The following is a 14,141-nucleotide window of genomic DNA, read 5'->3' as shown; positions in this document are numbered from 1 at the left end:
ATTGATTATCAAAATAGTTTAAGGGTTCATTTTCTGTTGATGGACTAATCTGTTAATCGACTAATCATTTCAGCTCTAAAGTAATACTAAAAAAAACTGGAATTGTAATAAGAGAGATAAGCTCCTAATGGGCAATGAGTTTTGCTCTTGAGCCACGTGTTCATCCCCATCTCTTCTACAGTTTCTTGTTCAAGTAATGCATGCTTTCATTTATCAAAACGGCCACTTTTGGCAGATTTGGATCTAGCTGTGATGTACACCTTTCTATCTTTTCCATGAGCAAGACATCCTTTTCATTCCGAACAGGAATATGTAGGGGATGATGCAGGTGTAGGCGGCTCCAGTATAGCTGGCCACCTCCATTGCGATTGACGAGGTGTGAACAGTGTTGGTGATGCGCACAGCCAGATGAGTCAGCCAGCAGACCAAGAACACGCTGGCTACAGCCAGCACACTCTTGGCTGCCCTCACCTGAGTGGTCGAGCTCGGACTAGGCTTAGCTGGTGTTTGGCTGGGCCTTGGAAGATTTGGTGGAGGTCCAACTCTGCTCTCAGTTTTTGTTACCCTGTTGAGGGGAGAGCTGTGACCTGACAGCCCTCCATTGGGACAGGAAGAAGCAGGCACATCTGTATAAATGTGGGTTAGGGATGCAGAATCTTTGGGATTTTTTGAGGTGCCTGGACAAGAAACAGTGCTGACATTTCTGTTTTCAATACTCTTTCTTTCATCCTTAACCTTCTCCTTGGTAGGGTCAGAGGTATGACCATGTATACGTCGCAGGTTTTGGAGCAGAGTGATGACAATCTGGACACTGGTAAAAACAATTCCAGCAACAGGGATAGCATTAGCCAAGGTTAGATAAAATATGTCATAGGTTTTGCTGTCAATCCCATTAGGGAAGATATCTTTACACTGTTCATAGCTCTCATTTGTGGACTCCGCTGCGACAAAGAAAAAGTGTGGGATGCTGAAGACCACAGCCAATGTCCAGCTCCCAGCCAGCAGACAGCCCACCAAGCACAGGCTATCCAGCTGCGCCGGTGCGCCTCCACGCTTCAGGGAGCCGACGAGCTTCTGGTGCCAGAAAGTACAGATGAAGAGGGTTGTGTAGATGCTGCTGGTTTCAGAGAGGTCGGAGCAAAAACGAAACACGAAACAAAAGGTTTCCCCTAGGAACCAACGTCCAGCTAAATATGCCATGGTGTCGGGAAGGTCCACCAGGTAGTTAGTGATGAGGTTGGAGACAGCCAGGTTGATGAAAAGGACCTCATTGGTGCGGATGCCAGATTTCTGCCCATGCAGGGAGCATATAGCCAGCCAGCTGTTTCCCAGGATCCCTCCTAGAAACATGAGTGCTCTGATGATGAATTTAATTAATAGATCTGCATCCATTGTTTCACAAAATCATGTGACACCACTTCAACTTCACTTGATCTTCACTATACAGTCAACTGGTCTCACAGTTTCCCAAGTTTGTAATGTGGGATGCTTGGGTCTTTGGATATTTATAAAGGAGGGGGAGAAGCCATAGCCAATCACACTGTAGAGTTTATATCTTAAAGGAGAATGCCGCCCATTTTAGCATTTCACCGTTGTTGTTCCTGCGCTCTGGTGCAGTTCAGTTTAGGCTTCTTTGCAAAATATGACAAAACAGACCATGCAGATTACCTGCATGCAGATCTTAATTTAATCTCAATTCTTTTTTTTGTGTGTGAAAAGTAAACATATCATTTTACATCTGCACAAAGTGAGCCCCCCCATTATTTCTCTGTGCATCAGTACTTGATTTTACACCCTGGTGATTTAATCTTTAAAATGAACAAACATTGATGCAGTGTCTGAATATTGTGCCTTTCCCCCTTTACATTAAATAAGTTTCTGTCTAATGCCAGCAGAACTTTTGGTACTACTTTCTTTTTTCTTTAATAAAAGTAAAACAGTAGCAACTAACTAAGGCTATTATTAATGGTTAAAGAGCAGAGGATGAAAGTAAGTACATTTATATTTAATACATTTAATATTTATGAATATTTAATTTTTAAGTAGGCCTATATTTTGATTATACCTAATACCTTTGTACGTTTACTTCAGTAATATTTTGAATACATTACTTGTAACTAAGTATTTCTACACTGTGATATTGCTACCTTAACTTAAGTAAAAATATATAAGACAAGTTCAGTAGGGTGCCAGGAAATAACACTGGGCAATGTCATCCTATTTTTTCTTTTCTTTTCCAGATCCCAGCGGGGTCTCTCAGTGGAGCGTAGTAGGCCCTAGTGCTCACCATTTTATCGAGTCTATGAGTGCTCCACGTGATTTATGAGTAAAAGCTCCACCTTTAGGATAAACCAGAGGCGGCATCTGTGCACTGCTGCCTGTACCGGGGCAGACGGACAGACAGGACGGGATGCGGCAGTGAGCAGTCCCGCTGCGGGGTTTGGCTTTCAGGTTTTTTCTTCTTTTTCCTCCTTTTGACTATGATTTCAGTTCTCCGGCGCTCTAAGGTTGATGAAGGGCTTCGTCCGGAAAAAAAAGATACACAAACAAACAGGTGTGTTTTGCCGTCGCTTTCGTTAGTATGAGAGCCTGATGAGTGCGGAGAGGACAGGATGCCCGCCAGCGGCGCCGACTCACTGAAAGCCAGCGCCTTCATCCCGGTGTGCACGGCCGCATGCCTCCTGCTCGGCTCTACCTCCCTGTTCTTCGTCTTCACGTAAGTGCGACCGTGCGCGATGTAAATGAAAAGTTGAAGACACGCAGTAATGGTTTGGTCCACAGAAAATCCATCCATCCATCCATACATCTATTCATCCAGACAGCCATATCTCCTTATCCACCATGCATCAGGTATTCTTTCATTCAAATATGTTTATATTTTTGCATGTGGAGTTGGATTTTTAGTATAAAAGGTTAAAGATGTTGGCTAACATCTGACCTGGTTGGCTCTCAGTGTGGGCTAGCCTGGGTGCCTGCCCAGTGCACCCTGAGGACTCAGAGTAAGCACAGTTTAGGGGATAAGCCATCCACAATCAACATGTACCAAAGTAATTTTAGCTGTAGGAAACCAAACACACACCTCCACAACAACGTGGTTCGTGTCAAGATCAGACAACCTGGTTTAAAATTGAAGTTGTTATACAACATTTGGTGAAAGTGTTTTAAATATTTGACCCATTTGTGAGGAACTAGTGGGAGGCAGAAAAGACTGCACTCAAGCCAACGCTAGCATGCAGGAAAAAAATGAAATATATCCCATAATACCCTAGAATACAATTTAAATGAGGTCTAGTTAGATGTATATTCAAATGCTTTACTTATGTACATCAAAAACCAGAGAAACCAAAGATTAAAACAAGCAGACCAGTGTCAGATAATAAAGTACCCTACTTTCTAAATGAAAACCTCTCTGATATCCACCGATGACTAACTGATTGAAGGCTCCCACCTCATCAGCTCAATGCCAGTCAACTGACCCTTGACCTCCATAGCCATATCTGCCCTAGTTTTCCCCGTATTCTCCAGCAGTGCTCAGTTTCCGCTGGAACCTGACACCAGATTGGGAGTATGGGGATTAGGAGCATCTTGCCTATGCCATGTGATCCCCACACATCTGGGATCATTACATTTGCTATCAGCAGAAATTAACATTACCCTTTTGGAAGCTACTTTCACTATGAAGTACATGTTCATTCTGAAATTTTAACACTGCTCCGTTATGTTTTGCTGAGAGTTATAGATATCAGCAGAAATATGCACCCTTGTTTGTTTGGGGATCCTCAAAAGAAGAAAATGTTGTGAAATTGCGTTTAGTTTTTAGTTAATAAGGTTATTGCAAACATGTAAGAAGCACTGTACAGTACAGGCCAAAAGTTTGGACACACCTTCTCATTCAATGCGTTTCCTTTTTATTTTCATGACTATTTACATCGTAGATTCTCACTGAAGGCATCAAAACTATGAATGAACACATATGGAATTATGTACTTAACAAAAAAAGTATGAAATAACTGAAAACATATCTTATATTTTAGATTCTTCAAAGTAGCCACCCTTTGCTTTTTTTATTAATAAAGGAAAAATTCCACTAATTAACCCTGACAAAGCACACCTGTGAAGTGAAAACCATTTCAGGTGACTACCTCATGAAGCTCATTGAGAGAACACCAAGGGTTTGCAGAGTTATCAAAAAAAGCAAAGGGTGGCTACTTTGAAGAATCTAAAATATAAGACATGTTTTCAGTTATTTCACACTTTTTTGTTAAGTACATAATTCCATATGTGTTCATTCATAGTTTTGATGCCTTCAGTGAGAATCTACAATGTAAATAGTCATGAAAATAAAGAAACACATTGAATGAGAAGGTGTGTCCAAACTTTTGGCCTGTACTGTATATCCACCACTGTTCTCTACTTTGGGGTTGTTTGTACAGATGTATTGATCTGCCTCATTATGTTGTAGTTTTATTATACAAATTACTTTGAAATGTATTCATTATTATTCATTCATTCATTATCATTTACACGTTCAAATTCACAGCGGTCTAATAGATGAAGGCGTGAGACCTTTGGGACGTATAGACAGGCTCACAGGCCAGAAAAAGTAGAGAAAACCAGATGAACCCCTATTTATTCTCTGTAAGAAGAAAAAAAATCAATGGCCTGCTGACGTGATAGATTGAGTAGAGACTGCTTAATTGAGACTGCATTGCTAAACCTGCAAAACCAGGACACTGCAAATGATTGAACGAACAAGTGATGAATCTGCTGCTTCTTATGGGACAAGAGTTGCCTTTTAGCTGCAATGTCCTTATAAACTAAAACTCTTTTTAATTAACATAGCCCAGTAGAATAGAGCTCATGGCTTAAAATGAACCCACAGTGAGTCTCTGCACACCCTGGCTACTATATATCAACCTTTAAGGAAAGAAGTTTCAAACCTCACTGTCTGACTGACCAGTGAGTGTTTTTACTAGCTTTGTTTGCCCTTATGGAGTGACTTCTTTCCTCCAATAGCAGAGATGGACAGGTGCCCCACCTAAGGGACACCACTTGTCATGTGCCATAACTTCACCTAGGCCTTTATCCTGGTTACTGTGAATCATGAGAAAAGGTGTGAATACCATCCAGTCAGATCTTGTGGCCTTAAGTTTTGTCACTTTTTATATTGATAAACACTTAGCCTCAATTTTATTCATAAACCCTGTAGCCATATAAAACCATAGTCCTTTCCTCTGGTAACATTCATGCAATTATCTGTGTGTGTGTGTGTGTGTGTGTGTGTGTGTGTGTGTGTGTGTGTGTGTGTGTGTGTGTGTGTGTGTGTGTGTGTGTGTGTGTGTGTGTGTGTGTGTGTGTGTGTGTGTGTGTGTGTGTGTGTGTGTGTGTGTGTGTGTGTGTGTGTGTGTGTAGAGTTAGAATACACCCTTTGAAATTGTGGAGGCTCTTTTGTTTTCCTTTGCCTGATAAAATTCATTTGTTACCGGTTTCCTGCTTTTGTTCCTCTGACCATGAACTTTTGTTTGGGCTAGTTCTTAAGGTTTTGTGCATTGTTAAACTCAGGCTGGTTGCCTACGCCTAACAAACACGGCAGACATGATAAAAAAATGTCCCTTGTTAATTAAGTTATGTTTCACTCTACCCTGACGAAGGCAACAGTTTCTCACAAATTGCTGCTGCAAGAAACTGTAGATTTAGGATATCATTCTTGGTATGTGAAAAATTGTACATGTGTTGCAGTTCAGGTTGAAACACTTAAAGGGACAGTTCACCCTAAAATAAAATAAAAAGTCCTCTTACCTGTAGTGCTAATTATAAATCTAGATTGTTTTGGTGTGAGTCGCCAACTTTTGGAGATTTCGGCTGTAGAGATGTCTGCTTTCTCTCGAATATAATGGAACTAGATGGCACTCTGCTAGTGGTGCTCAAAGCGCCAAATATACATTTGAAAATCTCAACAGCAAAAAAATGATGTCCCGCTTATCAAGATTAATTCACATACCTGGTTGTGAGCAGTTTCAAGTAGGAACTATTTTCTTTCTACCAGACTACACCCGCCAACTGTGTTATTTGTCTGAATTTGGCTAACATTAGATGAAATGTGGATGACAACGCTTGAACCCACGACACTGTGAGCACACGCCATGAGGAGATTTATTGTAGCCTACAGTCTGTGGATATTTTCTGTGCTGATATGGTGTCTAGAAATCTGACAGATCACATGGCTGTGATGTCACTTATGTAACCGTGACAGTATTTCACAAAAGAAGCCCTGGCTGCCAGCAGTAGTGAACTTTCCGCTTGACCATTATCGTGTGGCGTCTGCTGTGCCACTGACCCACTGTGAGGATGAGGGCTATGTGCAGATTGCAAGAGCAGCTTACTGTTCTGTGTGATTTAATACAGCTCTGTCAGGGCTGTTTCATTAGGTGGGGCTTGTCTTTGCCACACTGCATTGTAATGAACTGTTTCTTCCTACAGTCCAGATGGCCTCAGAACAATAATGGAGGCTCGCCGTGCATACAGAGGCGTCCACACTGTAATCTGGTCAACAAGAAATCAGTCAGATAAACTCTATCTATCTATCTATCTATCTGAAGAGGAGAAAGAGGAATAACAAGATCTTTTGTAGAATGATAAGTAGAGTGATGCAAGTAACCAGCTCCAGTTACACAGATTAATGTATCTGATCAGCTATGACAGTTTAAGCACATGTCAAACATGACCATGTTTAGTAAGAAGAACTTTGACACACATCTTGAATAGCAGAGACGGGGGGGGGGGGTCATGTTATGCTCCTTAATCTTTTTGTCACATATTTACTGCCTCTTAAGGTCCTCATAATTTCATAATGCTAAATTTGCCTACAAAGAAATTCTTGTCCTATTTCCAGTTTTTCCCTCAGCACCTGTTGTAAGAGGGAGTCCAGTTCCACTACCAGTAGTGAATCGATTGGATTTATGTCATGATATACAGTATATGGTAGCATGCTGTGTAATATGGTGACTGCACGATCTGTGTTTAGTATGTAATATGAGGAATGCACTGGACTGTCAGAAAAGGTCTGTAATCCAGAGATCCTAATCCAGGGATTACTGGGTTTGCAGCTGGCATAGCATCAGCAGGCGTTCCTCTCGAGGGGGTGGACCCCTCCCCCACAGTCTAAACTAGCCGGGGGTTTGGGGATTGGAGCTGTGCTGGGATGAAGTTCATAATTGAGGCGGATGAGTCTTAATTTTGTCAGCGTTTTCACTTTCCATTAGACTTTTTGTTTAAACACTCATATGTGTTGACGGTTAATTTGCCCATGGAGTCCTTTTTGAAAGAAAATGCATGGATTATACTATTTCCATTCAACAGTCCCATAGTACATGCTTTTTTTTCTACCTATACTGGTACCATACCAACAAAAAAATTATCCAAAAAGGAAAAATTCCCATACAGTTTATGTATGTAGGTTAAACATGTGATGTTCAATCAAACACTGTTAATATAATCCAGTGAATTCCTCTGTGTCTGCCACTGTAACCTGATTACACTGCCCCTCCCTCTAATCTCACACAGTAGAGACAGAATCATACTCTCATTCAGTACAATTCAGTATGCACACACACACACACACACACACACACACACACACACACACACACACACACACACACACACACACACACACACACACAAACAAAGTCAGTTGAAGAGATAAGTGATGGTTCTCAGAAAAATGAAAGATGTTATTCTGGTTAAAACCCCTGACAGGACACTTTCAATACTGTGATAAGTATAATAGTTTGACATTATGTTATCCGTTTAGAAGCATCTAAATTTAATTTAACACCAATTCCACAGATTTTAATTTATCTTCTTTCTTTCGTCTTTTTGCACGTTTCCTTAACTGGACAGTTTTTAATTATGACCATATGACTGCTTATTATGGATCAGCGCAGTGATAATATGCAAACAACAACAAATGCCTCTCAACATTTTACCAAAGTCCAAGGTGACATTTTAAAAGTCCAAAATATATTCCATTTACAATCTTATAAAACAGAGAAAATCAGAAAATCCTTACATTTTAGAAGCTGTAGCAGGTAAATGTTTGGCATTTTTACTTGAAAAATGACTTTGGATTAATTTTCTATCAACTGACTAATCAATGGAATCACTTAATGAAGCTGAAAGATTTGGATGATTTTTGCTGGTTCAGGGTTCTCAAATGTCAGGATTTGCATCTTTTGTCTGTTTTATATATCATTGTAAGTTGAATACATTTGGCTTTTGGACAGTTTGTTGGATAAAACAAGCAATTTTCAATGTCAGAATAGGAATAAGGAATTTCCACATGCGTCTTTTATTATTGTCTGACATTTTATAGACTAAATAATTAATCGATATTGGAAAAAAGGGGCTGTACTCAAAATACTAGAAAAAAACAGCGGGCTAGGATTGCCTCCACAGGGCTTTCACAGACCATTCCTCAGTACCTGGCTTCATTCTCTGCTCAGGACGCCATTACTCCACTAGATCTTTACATAGCAAATGTTTGTTTGCTGCCAAAGTAATGTTCTGAATGTCGAGTACAGCCTTTTTAAGTGTCCAGAGTTGCTCAATTGTGCAAAACAGATACAGTTAGTTGCATGCTTTAACTGCAGGGTGCAGAACCTCTTTGCCAGGAGAGACCCCGTCATTTAATCCTTTGTGGTTGGCACTGTTGAACACACACTAATACACGCTTATCTTTCACTGTAAACAATTACTTTTGGGATCCACCGCTCCCATGAGAATGAATGGGATGAAGATTATCCCTTAAAATCTTTGTTGTTAACCTCAACCTCTAAGGGATGGATGTTTGCAAGGCTTAAAAACGCTGTACAGTAAAACCTTTGATTTACAACATGAATTCTGTTTTGAATGAACACTCAGTTACAAGTACAGGAAATGTTTTTTCTTCCCTCCCTGTGTTTTGTGTATTCAGATGCCCATGGTTGGCTGTGGCCATCTGCCCTGCTGTGCCACCATGCTGTGCCGTCCTCTTCCTTTTTGTGCTTGCCAACTTCACCATGGCAACCTTTATGGATGCTGGTGTGCTCCCAATTGGTTAGTAATCAAAGTGATGTTATGCTTAGGATATTTTTTTATTTTAATTGTTTATTTGTGTGAATTTTTATTTAACCAGTTTCACATATTGTTTTCCAGCAAACGAGGACGAAGACAAGGATGATGAGTTCCGCGCTCCGCTGTATAAGAATGTGGATGTGAAGGGTGTCCAGGTGCGGATGAAGTGGTGTGCTTCGTGTCATTTCTACAGACCTCCACGCTGCTCCCACTGCAGCGTCTGTGATCACTGTGTGGAGGTTAGTGCACGGACAGATTTAAAGCCGAGAAGAGACATGGCATTGGCAGTTTTAGTAAGAAAAACTACATACAGGGGAGGAAAACAAAACAATTTAAATGGGGAAAATGAGTGATAAGGGCATGAAAGGACAGATTGGGGGAGAAAAGTGAGTAGCGCTTATGAGTGAGGGTTTCTGCAGAGTAAATAATGACTGTGATGGAGGGAGAGAGATCTCATTAATCAGGTTAATCCTTTTCTCAGATCCTTTGTAGTCTCAATAGAAATGCAATTTGAAAAAGGGTCAGACAGCCTGCATTAAACAAAGTGTATTTAAATTTGGTGGATAATCCACAAGTTTTTAACCAATTGCAGGACTTTCAGTTCTGCTGATTATTACTCAGTGTGTCATGTGTGTGTTTTTCTTCTGGCTCTTTCATTTTTTAATCTCTCTTTTCCTGCAATCTCCCTTTAGGACTTTGACCATCACTGTCCCTGGGTGAACAACTGCATTGGGAGGCGAAACTACCGCTACTTCTTCCTGTTTCTGTTGTCACTGACAGTTCACATGATCGGTGTCTTCACTTTTGGCCTCATATACGTCCTGCACCACATGGACGAATTATGGAAGCTGCACTGCACTGTCACGTATCCTTATACACACATAATACTGCATGGGTTGTAAACGTATAAAATCTTTGTCAACTGGGACTAATATGAAGCAGTTTTCCTTAACAGCATACACAGTTTGGTAGTGATCAGTATATCAGGACTGTTTCTTATCCCGGTCCTGGGTCTCACTGGATTCCATTTGTACCTGGTGTCCAGAGGACGCACCACCAATGAACAAGTCAGTTTGATTTGATTGAAAAGTATCAATAAAGTAGATTTTTAAGACTTATTTTGATGGGGTTTACATCTGTACAATAATAAATTATTATTTATTTATTTTACCTTTATTTTACCAGGGAAAAGAATCACATAGAGATTACAATCTCTTTTACAAGTGAGCCCTGGCCAAGAAGGCAGCACATAGAGGATACACTTTAACAGACAACAAGTAACAGACAGACAGGGATGGACAGGAATAAGAAATAAGAAATAAAAACAGAAAAATCACATTTTAAAAACAAGTGCAGACATGTTGATATATTTGATTTAGGTAGGACTTGAATTCATTATGTGAAATAAAAACCTGCTGATTCTGCAACTCATTCCATGAAGTTGGAGCACAGTAACTAAAAGCAGTTTTGCCAAACTCTGTTTTAGTTTGTGGAACACCATACAGTATGTATCTACTTGATCTTAGATTGTATTCAGATCTACTAGGTGCTAAAAGTGTAGTTAAATATGAAGGAGTGTGTCCAGTTATTGATTTGTACACAAAGGTCAACCAATGTTTGAGCCTTCTTGTGTTGAGTGAGGGCCAACCAACCATTTCATATAATACACAGTGATGGGTAGAGTACTTTGCATGCATTATAAATCTCAGTGCTGAATGATACACAGAATCCAATGATTTCAACAGGGTCTTTGTGGATATGTCCATAGTCTAAAACTGGCAAAAAGCTTTTTCCTGACTTTCTGTTTGAAGCAAGAACTGTTTCTGAAGTAAAAACCCAGCTTTAATCTCACTTTAGTGAGCAACTGCTCAATATGCAAATTAAAAGACATGTCTTCCTATATACAGGTGTATGTTTATCTCTTTATTATCCAACAGGTAACTGGGAAGTTTCAAGGAGGAGTTAATCCTTTCACACGAGGTTGTTGCAACAACCTGGAGTATCTGGTTTGCAGCCCCATCTCTCCAAAGTAAGAGACATTTCTTCTACTTAATCTTCAGTTTGTCAGGAAGCCTTATAACTCACTGGCTGACACCTTGTTTGTCATGTGGTACCAGCTACACAGCGAGGCCCTGTAAGAAAACAGTGATCCACATTCAGCCTCCATTCCTGAGACCAGAGATTGACAGGCAGAGGCTAGTGAAAGTCAGGGACAACGGGATACAGAGTCAGGACCTCCAAAATAAAGTATGCGTGAACAAATTACATGTCAAATTCAAAGTTAAATATTCTCTCACACATTATCGAAGGATTGTGACATCAGCTGTCAAGATCTGTCTGTCATGTTTCTCTGTGTTTCTTTCTCCTGCCAGCGAACCTCAGCCGGAGCTGTCGAGCTGTCGGACATCAAACAACTGAAAACTCTACCACCGCTGCCACCAAAACCAGACCACGGCCTGCTGAAAAGCCAACTCGCTGTTATGGATGGTACTGTAGGATGACACATAAATACTGTGATAACCAGACTTGTATAGAGGCAAAGATAGGAAACATTAAGGATAAATCAAATGTATCTGCTGAGTCAATTTAAGAATACATCTGGGGAGATTTTATATTTTTCCTATTGTTGGCAAATCACATGAAAATACCAAAACCAATAAATTAATTAATCCTAAAAACAAGTATTTTTTTTATTTATTGACAATAACATAAATATAGCGTGTCGCCAGCCTCATACTTTAAAACTGTCCTTCGTGTCATTGCTGAGCTGTTTCTCTGGATTCAGTATGAATTCTGTATTCTATAATTCATCACACAAGTGTTTTCTTTTCCAGAGATGGGACACCATACCAAATCTATCATTCCTGTATCCATTCCCACTGTGCCGCAGCTAAGGCCAGTCCTGGAAGCCATATCCAGAGGATCGTCACCCATTCCTCCAGAGCAGGTGTTTTTCAGTCTAATATTAGTTTGTTATGTTGTTTCATCGTGATTCTCAGTATTCAAGTCCTGGTTTTGATCCTTGTCTGACAGGCATTGCCATCTGGTTTTTGTTGTTTAGTTGCTGAAGACATCAGAGCAGCAAGGGAACCACAAAAGTCCTGACCTCCGCTCTGAGTCTAAAGAAAGCCCTGGGAGAGGCAGCCAGCAGGCCGGCCTTCCTGTCCAGACCAACACCATCTCCAGCTCGGTGGAGCTTAACTCTCTCACGCTTAACTCCCGCTCTCTCACCCTCAAACACAACAGTCGGCACAGCAGCAAATCCCAGCTACCTGCCATGCATAGTGACAGTTTGGGAAGCAACCCCTCACCACCGGGCATCATCAGCTCTTCCAACCTGCTGGCCAACCACAGCAGCAGCCTCTCCTATGACCTTATTAACCCTGCAGACCCTCAGTTCCTGGCACAGAGAGGGGCTCCTCCAGCCGGCTACCACCCTCACTTCATGGCTCTGGGCACAGATGGGACTGTGTTGCAGCGGCCCCCTTCTCACGGATACAGTCCCGTGTTTATGGGCGTCACAAGACAGTCTCCTCAGCCTCGGGACCCCTCACCTTCTTTGCAGGGCCTCACCTCAAGGGATCCCTCACCTTCCTTCCAAGGTTTCATTCAAAGAGACCCTTCTCCGGCTTTTAAAGGGCTGATGCCGAGAGACCTTGCATCCCAAAATGTGACATCCCGAGACCTCACCCCTGCTGGTCTTGCAATGCGAGAGATGACCTCTCAAAGTTTTCGAGACAACCTTCGCGATCTCACTCCACCGGGTTTGACACCTCAGAAGTCTGCCGCTGCACGCTATGACAACTTTTCAAAAACTATCATGGCATCTATCCACGAGAGACGAGAGATGGAGGAGAGGGAGAGGATGCTGCGTCTCCAAGCCAGATCCCAGGCCCTCTATGGCCCAGATGTGGGGATCTATGACATCCCCAGCAGGAGGAGTCTACCACCAGATAACATTCGACCTCCAGGCTCTCGTGGACCAACTCCTCCAGCCTACGGCTCCCGGGAGTTTCTGATGAGTACAGGCATCCTCGGTTATGGCATGAGGACCTCACCTCTCTCCAGCTCCTCCACGTCGTCTCTGACCCGAGGCCCAAAAACGTCCAGCTCTCCTCTGCAGAGCAGCAGCAGCAGCAGCCTGCAAAGCAAGGGCAGGTCTTCCTCTCCGGGTTACTGCCCTCCTGACAGACAGACTCAACCACTTCCTTCCTCTACATCCACTCTGCCCCGTTTACCTTCCTCCTCCACCTCCTCCGCCCCTTCATATGCCTCCTATGCCACCGCAAAACGATCCTCACTCCCATATTCTTCCGAGGGGAAGGACTCAGTCACACTGGGAGCCCTGAAATAAATAAGAATTACTCCATGTTTCTGATGGTGTGAATGAATCATCTATGCAGTGTTAGTCTCAGTCTTCACAGCTCCAAAATACTTTGTAAATAAGAGGCCATATGGGATGTTTCTGTGTGGGAGGGTGTGTGACAATACACAGTGAAGGATAAACTCAGAAATAGTGTCATGCAAGTTTGACCAAATCCAAAAAACGGTGAATCTCAGGAAAGTTGTGCCTCCTCTTACAAACAGAGCGAGCTCTATAAACTTAGTCAAGCAGAAGAGCTATGTGAAGAATACAGATTTACTTATTATTTGTTTGTATGTATTTTGATATTGCTTTTGTGAAACAATGTAATACCATATCATATGAATATGTCTCCTGCTGCAAAGTACCCATTTTAATAGAATTTTGTAGTTGTTTATATGAATAAACTTATTTTGTAATTTTCATTTCTGATTTTCTTATGCTATTTTTTCATGTGAATGACTGCCAATGAAGGCACCCGCACAGGGCTGCAATAGAATGTAATGAATGTGTGAATGAGGCTTTACATATTTAAAGCACCTGCTGCTCTTAGCAGCAAAAGGAAAAATGCATTTTACTGTTGGTTATCAATCTTGCTTCAAACATATTATACTTGGGCTAAATCTTCTTTTTCCAAATCACAAGATAATTTAACTCAACAGAT

The 14,141-nt window shown here is 41.4% G+C and overlaps 2 protein-coding genes across 2 annotated transcripts; one reads left to right on the top strand and one right to left on the bottom strand.

Annotated features, from left to right (window-relative positions):
• Positions 1-264: 264 nt before the first annotated feature.
• Positions 265-1,392, bottom strand: ora5 (olfactory receptor class A related 5). Its single transcript, XM_028602249.1, has one exon. The coding sequence runs from the start codon at positions 1,390-1,392 to the stop codon at positions 265-267; it is 1,128 nt and encodes a 375-aa protein (XP_028458050.1).
• A 960-nt stretch (positions 1,393-2,352) lies between these two features.
• On the top strand, positions 2,353-13,902 carry zdhhc8a (zDHHC palmitoyltransferase 8a). The gene is made up of 10 exons (XM_028602077.1): positions 2,353-2,716; positions 8,975-9,096; positions 9,196-9,353; positions 9,807-9,979; positions 10,079-10,181; positions 11,052-11,143; positions 11,232-11,361; positions 11,487-11,601; positions 11,949-12,061; positions 12,176-13,902. The coding sequence occupies exons 1-10, from the start codon at positions 2,613-2,615 to the stop codon at positions 13,466-13,468; spliced, it is 2,403 nt and encodes an 800-aa protein (XP_028457878.1). The 5' UTR covers positions 2,353-2,612; the 3' UTR covers positions 13,469-13,902.
• Positions 13,903-14,141: the final 239 nt, after the last annotated feature.

This window comes from Perca flavescens, chromosome 16 (genome assembly GCF_004354835.1).
Source record: "Perca flavescens isolate YP-PL-M2 chromosome 16, PFLA_1.0, whole genome shotgun sequence".
Classification (NCBI taxonomy): Eukaryota; Metazoa; Chordata; class Actinopteri; order Perciformes; family Percidae; genus Perca; species Perca flavescens.
The sequence above is the reverse complement of the archived record's forward strand: the minus strand, read 5'-3'. Positions and strand labels throughout refer to the sequence as shown.

What these genes read in the sequence shown, in the direction of transcription:
- ora5 (XM_028602249.1), bottom strand. Translation starts at nt 1,392, where the DNA reads ATGGATGCAGATCTATTAATTAAATTCATCATCAGAGCACTCATGTTT.
- zdhhc8a (XM_028602077.1), top strand. Translation starts at nt 2,613, where the DNA reads ATGCCCGCCAGCGGCGCCGACTCACTGAAAGCCAGCGCCTTCATCCCG. An exon ending in GACGCACCACCAATGAACAA is followed by an intron (nt 10,182 to 11,051) that starts GTCAGTTTGATT and finishes ATTATCCAACAG; the next exon opens with GTAACTGGGAAGTTTCAAGG. An exon ending in TGCAGCCCCATCTCTCCAAA is followed by an intron (nt 11,144 to 11,231) that starts GTAAGAGACATT and finishes ATGTGGTACCAG; the next exon opens with CTACACAGCGAGGCCCTGTA.